Here is a 15,994-nt window from a genome sequence, read left to right as displayed (position 1 = left end):
GTCCTTTTCTATCTGTACCCACTTACACACTGCCACTTGGGAACAGCCAATTCACCTGGATGACCAAGTGGCCCAGCTACTTGGGTTTCCCTCCTCATTCTCCTTTCAGCTGAAGACAAGATTATGTTACTCTTCCCCACTAGAAACCCTTGCTGTTTCTAGCATGAGTTAGGAGCCCATATTGGTGGTGAGATATGAAGGAGCAGGGAGAAAAAAGGAGAAAGAAGAAAACTTAAAGGCAAAATGACAGAGCCCCTCTTTTCTAACACATCATGTCACTCTTCATATAGTTCCCATTTTCCTATTTTCTTCCAGTGGCCCTGTCCTAATACTTAAATCAATGTCTCAAGAAATCTGGTGAGTTGCCAACCATTGTGATGTTTTTCCAACACAATGGAAGTCATACACAGCTTTTTTCCTTCTTTCCCTACAAGGAAAAACAACGTGGTATAATTAATGAAGCAGATATTCTCAAGCAAGGTAAGAATATATGTTCGAATCTCAATTGTGATGCTTATTAGCTGCATGACCCTGTTTTCTCATCTGTAAAACAGGAAACCATCTCATAAGGCAACTTTACCAGAAACACACTGTCCTAAGTGGTCAAGAGGCTTACTTTATATTTTTCATTTGGCTCTCACATAACAATAAAAGGAGAAAAAAGATCTCAGGATCTGTACCTCAAACCCTTAGAACACAGGCTTTCAAACATTCTGATCACCAATCACAGTAAGAAATAAATACATTTTCACTGTGACCCAGTTCATATACACATACATAACTAAGGTTTCACAAAGCAATACTACTCTTACTGTGTGTGATTCATCTTGATATTTTGTTTTCTTTCATTCTTCTTTCCCTGCCACCTTGCTCCCACCTAACCATATACATAAAGCTTTTTGTTCTTGTGACCACACCACCCTACTAAAGTCCCAGGGAGCAGGGTACTCAAAATGAAGAGAACAGGACAAGACGGAAATTCTGATAGTGCTGGGGAGAGTCTGTGTTCATTCTGGTCCAGGAAGGAATATTAAATCCATATTCCCTCAGAGACAGTGTTATTCCCAGGGATAAAGTTGTACTGCTGGAATACAGAACACTGAAGGTAAAACAGGCTTGCAGATTGGTCTGGGAATGTAACCAACACAGATGACGATGATCCTATAAGAAAACGCTTCCTGGGCTCCAAACAAAGTTTTTGGAACATAATATATTTATTTCTAAGCTGGGGGAGGGTGTACTTATACAATATGCTATGCCAGGGGTTAGTAAATTATTGCCAGTGGGTCAAATCCACTTTGCAACCTGATTTTGTACAGCTGCTGAACAATGGTTTTTACATTTTCAAATGGTTGAAAAAAAGAATACACTATTTTGTGACATATGAAAATCATATGAAATTCAAATTTCAGTATCTATAAATAAAGTTTTATTGGATCACAGTCACACTGATCCATTTACGTACTGTCTATGACTGCTTCTGTGTTACAACTAACAGAGCTGAGTAGCTGCAAGAGAGATTTGACTAAAATATTTACTATTTGGTCCTTTACAAAAAAGTCTGTGGCCCCTATCCTAAGCACTTGAGAGCACTCAATATCCACTCACAAGTATCTGTTAAACACCTATTAGGTGTCAAACACTGAGGAAACTACCATGAATAAATTGGATATGGTCCACCTCCTCATAAGTACTAATGGAAGGCAAGTGGGTAAAAAAAGCTTGGAGGAATAAGAAGCGGTTGATCTGTTATAGGAACCATCAGTCACTGTAAGGAATGCATATTCCTCTAAGATTTTATATTCAGTTGTTCACAGAGTCAAAGCCTTTATTCACACAAGAATTAGAGTAAAAATAAATGTCTACTGATGAAGTACCACAAATTCTGAATTAAAAGTGTTATTGCAGTTCACTTGAACATTTCCTACTGCTCTCCTTGAAAAAAAAAAAATCACTGTATTTATTAAAATACTTGGAAAAGGAAATGGCAACCCACTCCAGGATTCTTGCCTGGAGACTCCCATGGACAGAGGAGCCTGGTGGGCTATAGTCCATGGGGTTGCAAGAGACGGACACGACTTAGCAACTAACCCATTAGGAATAATATTTTGAAGTTTTAAAACTTCCATTTTGGTGTGGATATACATATACACATATATATGATATGAGTGTGTTTATGTTTATAGCCTTTGATCCTGTAATCTTATGAGGCAGTACTATAAACTCCATTTTACAGATGAATAAACTAAGCTTACGGAATTTTCCCAAGTTCACATGGTATATCACATCATGATAAAGAAAGGCCCAACATCCAAGCCTTCTCCCTACAGAATGCCTGTTCTTTCTAATATACCTGTTCCCACACTGAATAATCAACTACTTTCACTGAATTTGAGATGAAGGACCTACTGTTGTTTGTTTTTGAGAAACCCATTCCTTTTTAAGCAATAGCTACCCTTGTACCAGCAAGACAGCTTCTATAACTAGTCCTTACCAAGTGACCACACGTTCCAACAGCAGAAATTCTACAATTTTGTAACAGACCCTGCTCTTACGCTCTCTAGTTCAGTGAGCTGGTATCTTTCCATATCATGGAAATACAACTAGATATTAATTATAAAACTACTGCTTAATAAGTGTTGCTAAATATATGCTGCTAGACTAAGAATCACAAATTTTGATGGAGGGCTATTTTTGAAATGAAAGATCAGATCTGTGGATGAAAGATCAAAACTACCTTTCACTGATTCAAAAAGAACAAATATAACATTCTTCTCTGACCCTTATCTTTTCATTTTATTTCATTCTTCAGAAAAATCATTCTGATAAGGTAGTTAATGGAGAAAATAGTACGTGATAGTCTGTCAGGTCCTCTTGGGAGTTAAACTCTCCTAATTTAACTACTTCTATTATTTCTAGCCCCCTCAGGTAAGGAGTAATCTCTATTTACATTTTAACAAGCAATATAAATAACAATTTATTCCCTAATTCAACACCCAAGCCAGGTATTATGTATCTCTAAAGAACTAAGGAAAAGAATATCTTAAAAGGCTACCTGGAAAGATCTGTTATATAATATCTATATGGAATAAAAGGATGATTATTTAGAAAGGCATTTTATTCTTCTGAATGCCTACTAACCAAATTGCTTTACTATTACCATGCCCATCTAAATAATTAATATCTTGTAACTACCCTTACTCATTTTTTATCATTTTCTATAAGTTTTGACTTATCATTTCTCCCCAAACCATTTAAAAGTGTACTCACAGAAGTTAATTTCAACTCTAAGCTTAAACAGAAATAACTAGCAAATTCCATGCACTAATCTTGCTGTGTGAAACGATACTACCAAGCAGCACAAAGCCTAATTACTTTATTTAAGGTAATAAATAAAGTCGCCTATAATATTTACAGGGTGCATTAACAAAAGAAGGTGGCTAACCAAAGAAAGACCGTTAGTTTTACCTACATCCAAAATGAAAAGAAACAAAATGAAACCAAATGAAAAGAGGCAGCCACCATTATATTTCTAAATTCAGTGATGTTCAACGTCTCTTTTGGCTTTCTCTCTGTGTAATAATGCAGTTTTTCCTAGTCAAAGATGATGCTGCTGAATTTCTGCCAATATAGTTGATTGTGCCAAGCATCAACTCCCCCTCCCATCAACAGTACAGGCTTGAAATCTTTCAGATAAAAATATTCAAGCTAACTACTTAACAGAGGCAATAGCCCTGAGTAAAAATAATAGCCATAGTATTAACTATTTATCCTTTCAGCTTTTATTGTAAGATCTTGATAAGCAGTAAAAATATCAAATTCCCAGGAATTAAGATATAAAAAATATGCTGGTTTCTGCCCCTGAATCTTCAGTCACGTCAACAATACAGTATATTACATGATAAAACAATCAAAAGGTGCTATTCTTAAAAAAAAAGAAAAAAAATAGACATTTGAAAAAAGAGGTAAAGCCAAAGTTCCAGAGAAATAACAATGTAAGTAACTAGCAGATGCATAGAATCTAAAGACAGGAATTTGCCACAAAAAATTCAGTAATCTCTGGCTTGTATTTTGTCTCTTTTTGAGTTTTTTGGGAGACGTTGTATTCAGTTCTCATATGCACAATAAGCTATCCAGTTTTCTTAAGTAAAAAGTAGGGGGAAAACGGGGTAACTAGTAAAATAAGAGAGTAAGACTGCAAAGTGTAGGCAACGACTAGAATACAAAACTCGAAGGGATCTTACAGAGTCTCTCTAGCTTCAGTTCAGTTCAGTCGCTCAGTCGTGTCCGACTCTTTGCGACCCCATGAATCACAGCACGCCAGGCCTCCCTGTCCATCACCAACTCCCGGAGTTCACTCAAACTCATGTCCATCGAGTCGGTGATGCCATCCAGTCATTTCATTCTCTGTCGTCCCCTTCTCCTCCCGCCCCCAATCCTTCCCAGCATCAGAGTCTTTTCCAGTGAGTCAACTCGTTGCACGAGGTGGCCAAAGTATTGCAGTTTCAGCTTTAGCATCAGTCCTTCCAATGAACACCGGGATTGATCTCCTTTAGAATGGACTGGTTGGATCTCCTTGCAGTCCAACGGACTCTCAAGAGTCTTCTCCAGCTTTATGCTGGCATTAATACTCTCCTAACTAACTGGTCTCACCTTCTCACTCCTACATACCTTGAATATACTTTCCAGACAGCTGCCAGTGACCTTAACACACAACACAATTCAAGCTCCTCCTTAAAACTATGCTTTCCACTGCCCTTTGGATTTTAGTCTCTTTCCCAGCTTAGATCAAAAGCCCTGCATGATCTTGTCCCTATGAATCTCTCTAGTACAATCCTTGCATCCATTTCTCCAGGCAGTCAGTCAGACATTTACTGAGCTTCTACTCTGCCAGAAACCATGCCATGCTCTAGGGACACTGTGATGAATAAGTGAGAGAAACCCTCTCTCACAGAATTTACACTCCAGCAGTGCAAAGGACAGATGATAAATGGGTAGACAAATAAGCTTGAGTAATTAGAGACTGTGATATGGGACATGAGGCAAAATAAAGTTACCTTCTCAGAATCCTGTTAGAGCACATATAACAATTCTTAATTATTTTATTTGACTACTTACTTTATGATTGGAAGCTCTGTAAGCGCATTATCACATGGGTCTTCTTCACTGCTCCATTTCAACCACTTAGTACTGTGCCTAGCGTGTAGTTCAACATCTATTTGTTAAACGAATGAATATTTATTTCATCCTCTTTAAGCTGGGAAAGGTTGGGGGCGGGAAGAGAAGGGGACGACAGAGAATGAGATGGCTGGATGGCATCACCGACTCTGTGGACATGAGTTTGAGTGAACTCCGGGAGTTGGTGATAGACAGGGAGGCCTGGCGTGCTGTGATTCATGGGGTCGCAGAGAGTCAGACACAACTGAACAACTGAACTGAAAGTCTTTATGGTTGCCAAGGTCAAAAAGAGTCAGCAGGAAAGCAAGAATTTAAATGAAAGACTCAAGTTTTAGTCCAAAATATTATACCACATTCAAAATACTGACCTCAAAACTCTACTAACCATGTTTTGAAAGCTTGTAGCTGGTAGCTCAAACCTGACTTGAGAAGCTTCCAAGACTTTATATGAAAAGTTTTAAAACACTTAATGTTTAGGTGAAATTGCCTATGAGAAATATTCTAAATTCCAACAAATACAGATGAAAGTTTACACCAATGCTTCCTTTTAATGAATGCTAGAACAACGAGAACTTAACTCTTTATAAAAGAACTATGATAGCTGAATGTTCTAAATATTTCCTGCACCAATTTGGCAGCGTTACTAATATCTTCTATGGCCGAATCATTTAGTCAGAATATTATTTCATATTAACTTATAAGTAACTTACCAGCAAATTTAAAAAATCTCCCAAAAACTAAAATCGTATTTTAAATGTTTTACATACTACATTTTTTAAAGTAAGACTTTAAGACAGGTTAAAAACTGACATGTATGTAAGATCTACTATGACCCAGCTCCTGTATTATATGGCATATTATTTCCTTTGCTATATCTTGGTTTACAAATTAAAAAATATTATTAAACAGAAAACAACAAAATTCTGTAAAGCAATTATCCTTCAATTAAAAAATAAATTAATTTTAAAAATTAATCTCAGAGTTTTAGAAGCTTGCCAAGATCTGATAATTTGCCCATGCCTCTTCCTCTTGAAATAATGCCTTGGAACAAGCTTGAATTACAATGTATCATAAAGATGTGAAGACCAACAGGTTTTTTTCCCAGGACAGGGCTCATTTCTATAAAATATAAGGTTAGTGACTGAGCGACTGAACTGAACTGAACCATTAGTAGGAAAATTTTTTTCTTAAAGTTTTAGATAAGATAGGCTTATTACTATAATATGTAAAGATGATTCATTTTAAAAGGCAACCCCTCCTTACATAAGCCCTTCAAATAATTATCTCATTGCTTTGCAATTATTTTTGTCCAGCAACATTAGAGAATAAAATGATTCCCAACATGATTACAATTACTAATACCAAAGAAACTTTTATCTAGTCCAAAAGAAAGGTATTGAAAAGGTTCAGGAAGCAGGCCTGAATCACATATACCAACCTCAGAAAAGTTTCTAAAACTACACAGTACATTTTACTGTGAAGAAAATGCCTCACATAGATTTCAAAGAATATAATCTGAATGACCAGTATGAGCATCACTGCAATTACTGGAATCTGACCATTATTTAAATACAAACAACATACTGATCTACCAGAGCTTAGAATTAACCTCACAATGGAGACATACCCACCATACACTGTACTGTAAGAGAATAATATATGCTCTCATATTTTTATGTGTTCTTATTTTCCTAAATCTATATTTATATTTTCATTCATGCTTATACTCTAAATCCATCTCTCACTACAGAATTTCTTTGGTTATGAAAGTGCTTCCTATTTTCTTCTGGCTTGTTATTTCTTTACCAATCTTATTTAGTAGTGCTGCCATTCTACCTAATCGCTAAGCTGTTTTTCTGTTCTATATTCCACATACTATAAGTATTTGGGATAGTCATCAGGATGTCTATCATCCACTCCTACCTCTTCTTGGTTTTAATAACTTTTCATCTGGATTTAACTCCCTCAACCGAGACTGATCTACTTCAAGCAGTTATAAACATTTTTCCATCACAGAAATTAGATTTAGTCAAATTTAGTCAAAAATTCCTCCATCTCAACTTGCCTACCATCCATAGTCAGGTTTACTCACAAATTCTTTCTGTATTCCAGATACCATTTTGTCCCTGTTCCCACACAGTAAGACGAATATGCTTCTCAACCTCCTGCTATTTTTTTTCCTATCATTAGGACCTATCTGCTCCAGCAAGTCTTTCCTAAATGAAAAATTTGAACTATTCAAAATTACAATATAATTTTGTTTTAGCACCTTTGTGCGTGCATAAGTTATCCAGGTAGTTCAGAAGAGAAATGAGCTAAGCCATGGCAGGTCCATGTTCTGCCCTGGGACCAGTTTTCCCTATATTCTGTGTGGAGGCACAAGTTCTCATTTGCAGATTAAATAATGAGCATATTTTTCAGTGCACAGACTTCATTGCACATGTTTACTTATGTAGTTTCCTTCTCTACTCCAAGTACTGGGTGGAGAGAATAAAACCAGTATTTGGGGAGAACTTAGAACACATTAGTTAGTCTCTGAATTAATCAGTGGGGTCATAATCAAAAATTTGTTAATGAAATATAAAAACAAACAAAAGTGTCCTGCACACAGTAAGTTCATGAAACTTCTATTTCTGATGCATATACCTATTTACGTATATGGGAACTGAGTCATGATGCAATGTGTATTTCTTACTGTTGGTTATGGTCAAAAAAGCTGAAAGCCACTGAATTTGAAATACTCTAAGATGTCTTTTAAATCTATACAATTCAAATTATATTAAACAATTGAGTCTAAGGATCAGAGACACAGCATTTAAAAGGGGGGCAGAACTTAAGGATACTCAACAGCAAAATCACTTTTTCTTAATAAAATGTCATTATTAAACTTTACCCTTAGAACTAGATTCATAAAGTTTTGACAGTAGGACAAAAGTTTAGAGATCATCTAATCCAAGTTTATTGCTTTAATACATAAAAGGAAAACTCAGGCCCAGAAATAAAAACATTTCACTTCATTCATTCAGGTATAAACATTTGCTAAGCACATAGTGGATACCAGGTTCTAGGTGTGAGTTTGTGAACAAAGAGAAGATGTCTTCGAAGAGCTCAAAGTCTATACTACATATATGCAAGTAAACATTAAGAGTAATTACTGGAATCAAGGTCATTTATAAAGAACAGCAATTAACTAATTCACTCCAGGTTAAGTGGCAGAGAAATTTTTTTTTTGAAGAGGTGGTACTTATCAGTCTTACAAAGAAGGAGTTAAACAGGCAAAGGAGGAAGAAACAACATGTACAAAGAAAGGTACCATACTAATATACAATAAAGAATGACACATTCAGGAAACTGTATGTTGAGTTTGTATACCTGGAGTATAGGTCACATGCTAAAGAGGAGCCACAGCAGAATACCTAGAACTTATGTGACATTTAATCTTGAAACCACTGTGTGAGGTAGGCACTATTAATATTCCCATTTAGTAGATGACAAAATTGAAACACAAAAGGTGATGTGACCTGCCCAAAGTTAAGTTGTGAAATGAGAATGTAAAGCAAGAAAGTCAAACTCTACAGCCTATACCCTTATTCTTTCTGTGCTTAGTCGCTCAGTCATGTCTGACTCTTTGTGACCCTTCAGACTGTAGCCTCTATCCATGGGATCTCCCAGGCAAGAATACTGGAGTGGGTTGCCATTTCCTTCTCCAGGGGATCTTTCCAACTCAGGGATTGAACTAGTGTCTCTGGTGTCTCCTGCATTGCAGGGAGATTCTTTACCTGCTTTTAGAGGAAACAGGCAGGATTTAAATGATAAAGGACTTTAATGAGATGGCTGGATGGCATCACCGACTCTGTGGACATGAGTTTGAGTGAACTCCGGGAGTTGGTGATGGATAGGGAGGCCTGGCGTGCTGATTCATGGGGTCGTGGAGAGTTGGACACGACTGAGCAACTGAACTGAACTGAGCTGAACTGATGCCAGTCTAAAAACTTTAGATTTCATGCTAAAGGTAACGAGTGAAAGGTTTTAAGCAGGAGTGACATATTCAGACATATTTTAATGAGGCTAATCTGGCAGCTATGTGGTTGGACTGGGAGAGGAATTAGTAGCAGGGAAATTATAGTCAGAAAGGTACTATAATAAATTCAGGTAAAAGAAATGACAGTGGCAGTGCTGCCACCAGAACTCAAGTCTACTGACCACCACAACCACTTTCTTGTCCAGTATCCAGAAGAACCTCCCATTTTTCCCCCTTAAGTCACCATGTTAACAGTTTAAGGAATCCAACCTCAGAAACAACACATTCCTTTCAGGTCCCTTTATTAAACAAACCATGATCACCAGAAGTGTTGCATTTGGGAAAGTGACTAACACAAATCCAGTTGGAAAACAACAGAAAGTCTATCGCTATCTGCAGTTTTCTTACCTTCTTGACTTTTTCTCCTTCCTCTATACATTATTCCTGGAACTTTCATGTTCAATAGTCGATTTGAAATCAATGTTCTGTCTAGACATAACTATTATAACCTAACAGAATTAAATTTACCACAGAGGAAGTGTAATGTGGTCCCAGCTATAGCAAAAAATATACTCTCCAGTCTGGTCAAATGATGAATGAATAGTAATAAGAGATAGACTTTTTGAAAACAACAACAGTTAAAGAAAAACAGAATATTAAAAAGGTATGTGAGTAAGAGCAATGTAAAGTTCAAGCCATTTGATTTCAAGAGATTAACATCAGTCCCAAGTGTGTGCGGTATTCCAGAAACTGGACAAATGAACAGTAGAAAAGACTATCTGGTCAATTCTCAAGCATTCTAAATCTGATCTGTTTTCATTAAACCAAGCTGAGCCCTCTTGAGCCACCCCTGATACTAAGTAACTGAGTAGGTTCCACAAATAAGCAGCCTACAGTACAAGGGGAACAGAGAAGATAAACAAGAGTGGAAAGCAGAAAGGGAATCACAATGAAAGGGAATGGAAGAAATGATAAGTTACATACAGAATATGGAATAAAATTGAGGAATACTAGTAACCTCAGTATCAAACGCTGCCAGCCTCACCTGACTGACTGAGTGGCACCACGACAAGGGCAGCATTAGGGGCGTGAAAAGACAAATCTGAGTCACAGATTTCGAAGACACCAAAAGTGAGACATGAGAGTAATGACAAAAGTGAAAAAGCGATAAAAGAACTTTAGCATCTAAAAAGACAATTTAAAGATTACTAAAATCTCATTTGGTTTAGTTATGCTTTACTTCTTATGAAACAATGAGTCCAATGGACACGAAAGATGAAAATGTCAGCTAGCACCAGAGATATGTCTAGGGAGGTGTGTTACAAAGTATGCGATTTATCTGCACGCTTTTTTTGTGAGAGGAACTTCAGAATTTTTCCTTAGCGTTATTTATTTTAAGTACTTCACTGTAATTCTTATCCTGGTTGGCTAACTTCCTTAAAACCAGAGTTCAAAACAAGATAAGCACTTATTAATTATGGTCAAATTTTAACCTCAAAAAGGACAAGGGTCTGCAATAGATCATAGAATATTACTTAGTAGTATAGCCTAAACGAGTCTAATGGTAACCAAAATCCACATAACAGATTCTCAAGAAAATTATGTAATTAAGAAATCACTTTAAAAGTTTTTTAAAATTAAAAATTTGCTAGATAAAGGAAATATTCTCTCTAAAAAAAAAAAAAAACTCAAGGTATAAATCCAGTTTTTCCATTCAGGGAAGATGTAATAGTGAAAATATTTCTTCCATATGAAACTTACAAAACTTTCAGGCATCATATTAATCCATCTCTTTTCTTCTCCCTCTGTCACCCTCCCTTCCTCCTCCTTTTCCTTCTCTATCTCTCACACCCCTGCTGTCACCACATCATTCAGTGATTTCAATAAGGATAGGAGGAAATAGTCTTAAAGATGACTATTAAGAGCAAAGAAACTACTGGATCAAAAGCAAAAATAATTAAACTTGATACCCTGATCAATCACTCTTCATATCCATGAATATACAGTCTTCAAAAGTACTCCATCATAACACATGATTGGAGAAAGTTTATTTGTAACAGTCAGCAAAAATATTTTTATTAAAGTACAATAGGATGAAATAACGTATATACCTATAGTCTATTCGACGAGTAATTCTAATTTTTAAAGATAACGAAAAGATGAAAACTCTCAATACAAGGTCACTGGGAGATCAAAATGCCATGTACTTGTAAAATTTAGATGACTAACTGTGGGAAGGAGAGCAGAGACCTTTTACTAATATACTAATGCTTTTTAAAATTAAGAATTTAGAATAGAACTTCTCGCCCTGAACACTACTGACATTCTCAGCCAGATAATTCTTTGTTGTGGAAGGCTGTCCTGTGCATCACAGGATGATCAGCAGCATCCCCGTCCTCTACCCACTAGATGCCAGCAGCACACCCTCTCCTGCTCCCCCACAGCTGTGACAGCCAAATATGTCTCCAAAGGGCCCCTGGAGAAGAGCTGCCAGGCCGGGGAGCAAAAGTCACCCAAGCCTGAGAACTACTGGCTTATAAGCAGAAAAAAATGAATTGAAGGGAGGGTGCTGTTTTGTTTTTCTTCTGGTATTAATGTTCCAAGATAATATATTTGAATCTGATCACAGACTATATTTAAGAGATTCTGCCTTATAAAAAACAAAAACATTTAATATCTATCACTTGTTAGACAAAGTTCAGAAGAGTTCCAGAAGATTCACTGTACTCCAGTGACCGACCCCTTCAATCACACATACATGCACATATCCAACACACCCACACAGTACTGCCATGCTGAACAGAAGAAAATGCACAAAACTACTTTACCTCCATTTCTTATTTCATTAAATATATAGACCAGACTGTTTCAGTTCCCATAGAATCCAAAGGAATTCTCAGCTTATTCAGTGCAACTCAAATACCACAATAGCTGCATCACTCTAGAGAGGATAAACCCAAACACTAGAGCAAGTATTAAACTCTTCCTCAGACTTCAACAAATTTGGAGAATGATACAAATTAACCACAATGCTTTAAAAACAAAATAACTGAGAAATAGATTTGTGTTTTGAAACAGGAGCTGAGTAAGGACAACGGCAATGAAAACATTCAAAATCAAAAGGGATCTGAAGGCATTTCAGGATGAGGGCAAAACTTAAAATATTTCCCCCAGAATGAAAGGAATGAATTATATACACTTGGCCATATCCTAGAGAACAGTCTACATAGTCAGTCTCCAGTATCCCCACCGTGGGACAGAAAATGAAAAATCCAAGTCCACAAAATATTAAAGAGAACAGTAAACATCCATCCCAAACACCTGAAGTAAAACTGCTCTTTACTACTATTCTTCATTTGATTTAAAAAAAATCAAATATCCATAAACAAACAAACAAAAAGACAACTTTGGAAATGTTTTCTCATAAAAATAGCCATCCTCATGCTTCCAGCAGGCCAGATTAAATATTACACAGAAAAATCAATTAGAAAAAAAAAAAACAACATAGTAATCCTCTTGGAGAATGCATCTGATGCGTAACAAAAGACCTTTTAAAAAATCAGACATTTTAAGTATTAAAAATCTTCATGTATAAATATGGATTAAAGTCTTTAAGATTTATTTCAATTATCTTTAACAGAATTATATTTTAAACTAGTTTTTTTAAAAAACCTATTCAACAATACTTAATTAGTTTAATGTAAGTGCAATATCTATGTACTCTCTAATAACAAAATTACTTTATTGGAAAATTTTAGCCCTATTAACCTCCTGACTCAGTGAAAATAATCCTACAAGAAACTAATGCTCAATTCTTCTTACTTCCAAGCCAGGCAGAGGAAGCTGTAAGATCTGTAGCGACAGCCTGCTTTTCCAGAAGTAATACCTTGAGACTGCTCAAGAATAGCCTCCTTCAACAATTAGTGTGACTCCGGTGGGTTTGGGAGGAATAATGTCCACAATTCCTTGGTCAGTGGCCATGATGCCCCTCCTCCTCAAGGGCAGGAGATCAGAAAAAGGGATATGAATAAGAGGAGTTCACCAACCAGAACATATAGGGGCAGAGGAGGAAGAGCACCACAGGAAAAATAAAAACGACAATGTTAAGTTATGTCACAAAAAGCAAGAGGTTTAATGTTATCCAGTATTCATTCATTTCAGAGACACCATTGTTTATCTTCCTCCCCAAACCCTGCACAAAAAGAACCGTCAGCCTGCCTTAAGCATGTTTCTTCTTCCATTTAAACAGACATGATTCTTTTGGTTAATCTCTGGCAATGATCGCCATTTCACAAACACATTCAGCCCACCCGGAACTGATCAATACCACTACAGACATAAGACTAGACTTTATCCATTTATTAACCACAAGGAAATGTACCATTCAGCAAATTCTATACATTACAAAAGATTCTATTAAAAGGGGGGCAGGGAGGATGGATGGACACCGACACACACACACACAAACACACACACCACAGAGGTACACAAAGAAAAGACTACCACCCTAATTTCCCTGTGGCAAACGAGATAAAAGACATGGCCATGAAACCTGTCAATTCGTTGTCCCCCTATAATTCTATCTCACATAGTAACTGAATATTCAATTTTATGATAAATACATCCACTGCCACTTTAAAATTGTTTCATCTACAGACTAACCCTCCTCTTATGTCTATCTGCACACCTTTGCTAGATGCTGTATTCATTTACAGAATTTCAAATACAAAAGCCTAGATAGTTTTCCAACCACTGGTTGCAACCACAGAACGTTCTCACAAAATCAAAATTTCAAATATAAATGGGCCAAATTCTTCTTCCAACCCTGGGCCAAAACCCATTTTATGTCTACAGTGTACCTGTACAAATTTCAAATGGGCTGTTCTAAACCGAAAACAATGCTCCAACACAACGCGTTTAAAATAAGTATTCTGTAGGTAAGCAAAATCTATGCCAGAAAAGAGCACATAAATGGTGGTTGAAAGCCAGCACATTAGCAACACACAGTGGCATACCTCTTCTGCACTGGGTTATTGTTAATACTCCAACAACAACTACAACTATTTTTAACACTGCTGGACACTGAAGTTGCAGAAAACGTGAGGGGACACCCAGATGAAATTGCTGATATAATGCATTGTTTCTCACGGTCAAAATTAAGTAGCAACTGACTTGATCTGCTGTGATAGTCACTGAAGCACTGATTAAAAGATGTTAAAAATTCAAACAAACAAACAACAACAAAACACCCTTATTTTTGGAATATGCCACACTAAAAGGACGTTTTGGAATACGCCTTTCGGGTCTCAAACCTTTGCATAAATTGTCACTTGTGGTATTTGCGGCTTAATTGCAAGCCAACCAGCGCTGTCATTCAGCGTTACGGCCACAAACCATGACTTTCTCACTTCCACAACAACAGAGCAGTCACTCTTATCAGTCGCCAACCAAACTCGAAAAGAGAAAAATTCATGGAGGTTTCCAGATCATAATCAGACCGGGGCGGGGGGGGGGGGGGCGGAGGGCGGCAGCCGAGGGGCTCGGGGTGGGGAAACCTCCCCAGGCTCCGCTGGAGCTCGCCGACCCGGCAACAACCGCGGCCTCCGGCAGCGGCGGCAGCCCAGCCGCGCCGCGCTCCATGCACCTACCTGAAGAACAAGAGATAAGAAAGACGGCAAACGCCAACTTTGCAGCAGCTCCCATTTTCCCGAGGCGCCGGGGAAGCCGTAGGAAGTTCTCGCTAGATATCCAGTTCCCTGGGTCTTCCTCGGAGACAAACCTCCTGGTGTAAAATCAACCGTCATAAAACATATTCGGAAGCCCCGACCAAAAAAACGTTCACGGGGTCAAAAAAAAAAGAGAAAAAATAAAAACAGCGAGCACAACAATAAAAAAAAATGCACCACGGGGGGAAAAAATCGCCACACACAAGCACAACACACAAAACCAAACAACGAAAAGCCAACAACAACAAAAGCGGGTTTAAATCACTGTCAAAATCACTGTCAGCTCCGCTCGCCTCTCGGGTCTCTCCGAACAAAACGCCAGGCTGAGGCGACGAGGAGGCGGCGGCGTCCGCTGCCGCCCGGACAGTCCGGGAACCGAGCTGGGTCCGACGTCCGGACCGACCTTCAACCCGGACACCCAAAGTCCGCGGACCACTGGCGGCCGAGCTCGCGGCGGTGGCGGCCGAGGCGGCGGCGGTGGCGCGGGGAAGCAGCGGCGGGCGGCTGCGGCGGTGCAGGCGGCGGCCAAGTTCTGGTCCAGGCTCTGGCTCCGGCTCCGGGCTCCAGGCTCGGCCGCGTTTTCGGTCCCCTGGCCTCCGCCGGCCCCGCCCCCTAAACTTCCGGTTCCGGCCCGAAGCTGGAAGACGGGCACGGCGAAGGAACGCTCGGCAGCGGCGGCCGCGGTGGCGGCGGCGGCGGTAGCGGCGGCGGCGGCGGCCGGGCGCAGCGCGCGTGCCGAGCCGTGAGCGCGAGGAGATTGTCGGGGAAGCGAGGCGGGAGCGGGGGAGGGGTAAGAGAGCGAGGGCGGGGCCGGCAGGAGGCGGGGCGGACGGAGGCTCTTTACCGCGAGGCCTCGGCGTCCAGCCTGCTTGGCCTGCTGGGCGCTGGGGCTCGAATGGCTGGCAAGTGAATGTTGTTGGGGTCTGGAGTGCATGGTTTCCTGATCGTGCTCCGCTGACCTTTCAGCGGAGCGCACGCCCGAATGGTCAGGGGAGCCCGAGAGGAACAGGACCCGGGGCGGGGCGGGCGTCTGCGGCGCCCTGTCTTTCCTCTGGGGGGACGCCTCGTC

The 15,994-nt window shown here is 39.1% G+C and overlaps 1 protein-coding gene across 1 annotated transcript in view; it reads right to left on the bottom strand.

Moving 5' to 3' along the window:
* The window catches only part of ACVR2A (activin A receptor type 2A), a 93,613-nt gene extending 78,575 nt beyond the window's left edge, over positions 1–15,038 (bottom strand). The window contains exon 1 of the mRNA XM_055398921.2: positions 14,848–15,038. Within this exon, the coding sequence (XP_055254896.1) occupies positions 14,848–14,902 (55 nt within the window). The 5' untranslated portion in view covers positions 14,903–15,038. The remainder of the gene's footprint in view (positions 1–14,847) is intronic.
* Between the last annotated feature and the right edge of the window lie 956 nt (positions 15,039–15,994).

The sequence above is a fragment of the Moschus berezovskii genome, chromosome 2 (assembly GCF_049115385.1).
Source record: "Moschus berezovskii isolate FMDL1 chromosome 2, NW_MosBer_1.0, whole genome shotgun sequence".
NCBI lineage: Eukaryota > Metazoa > Chordata > Mammalia > Artiodactyla > Moschidae > Moschus > Moschus berezovskii.
The sequence above is the reverse complement of the archived record's forward strand: the minus strand, read 5'-3'. Positions and strand labels throughout refer to the sequence as shown.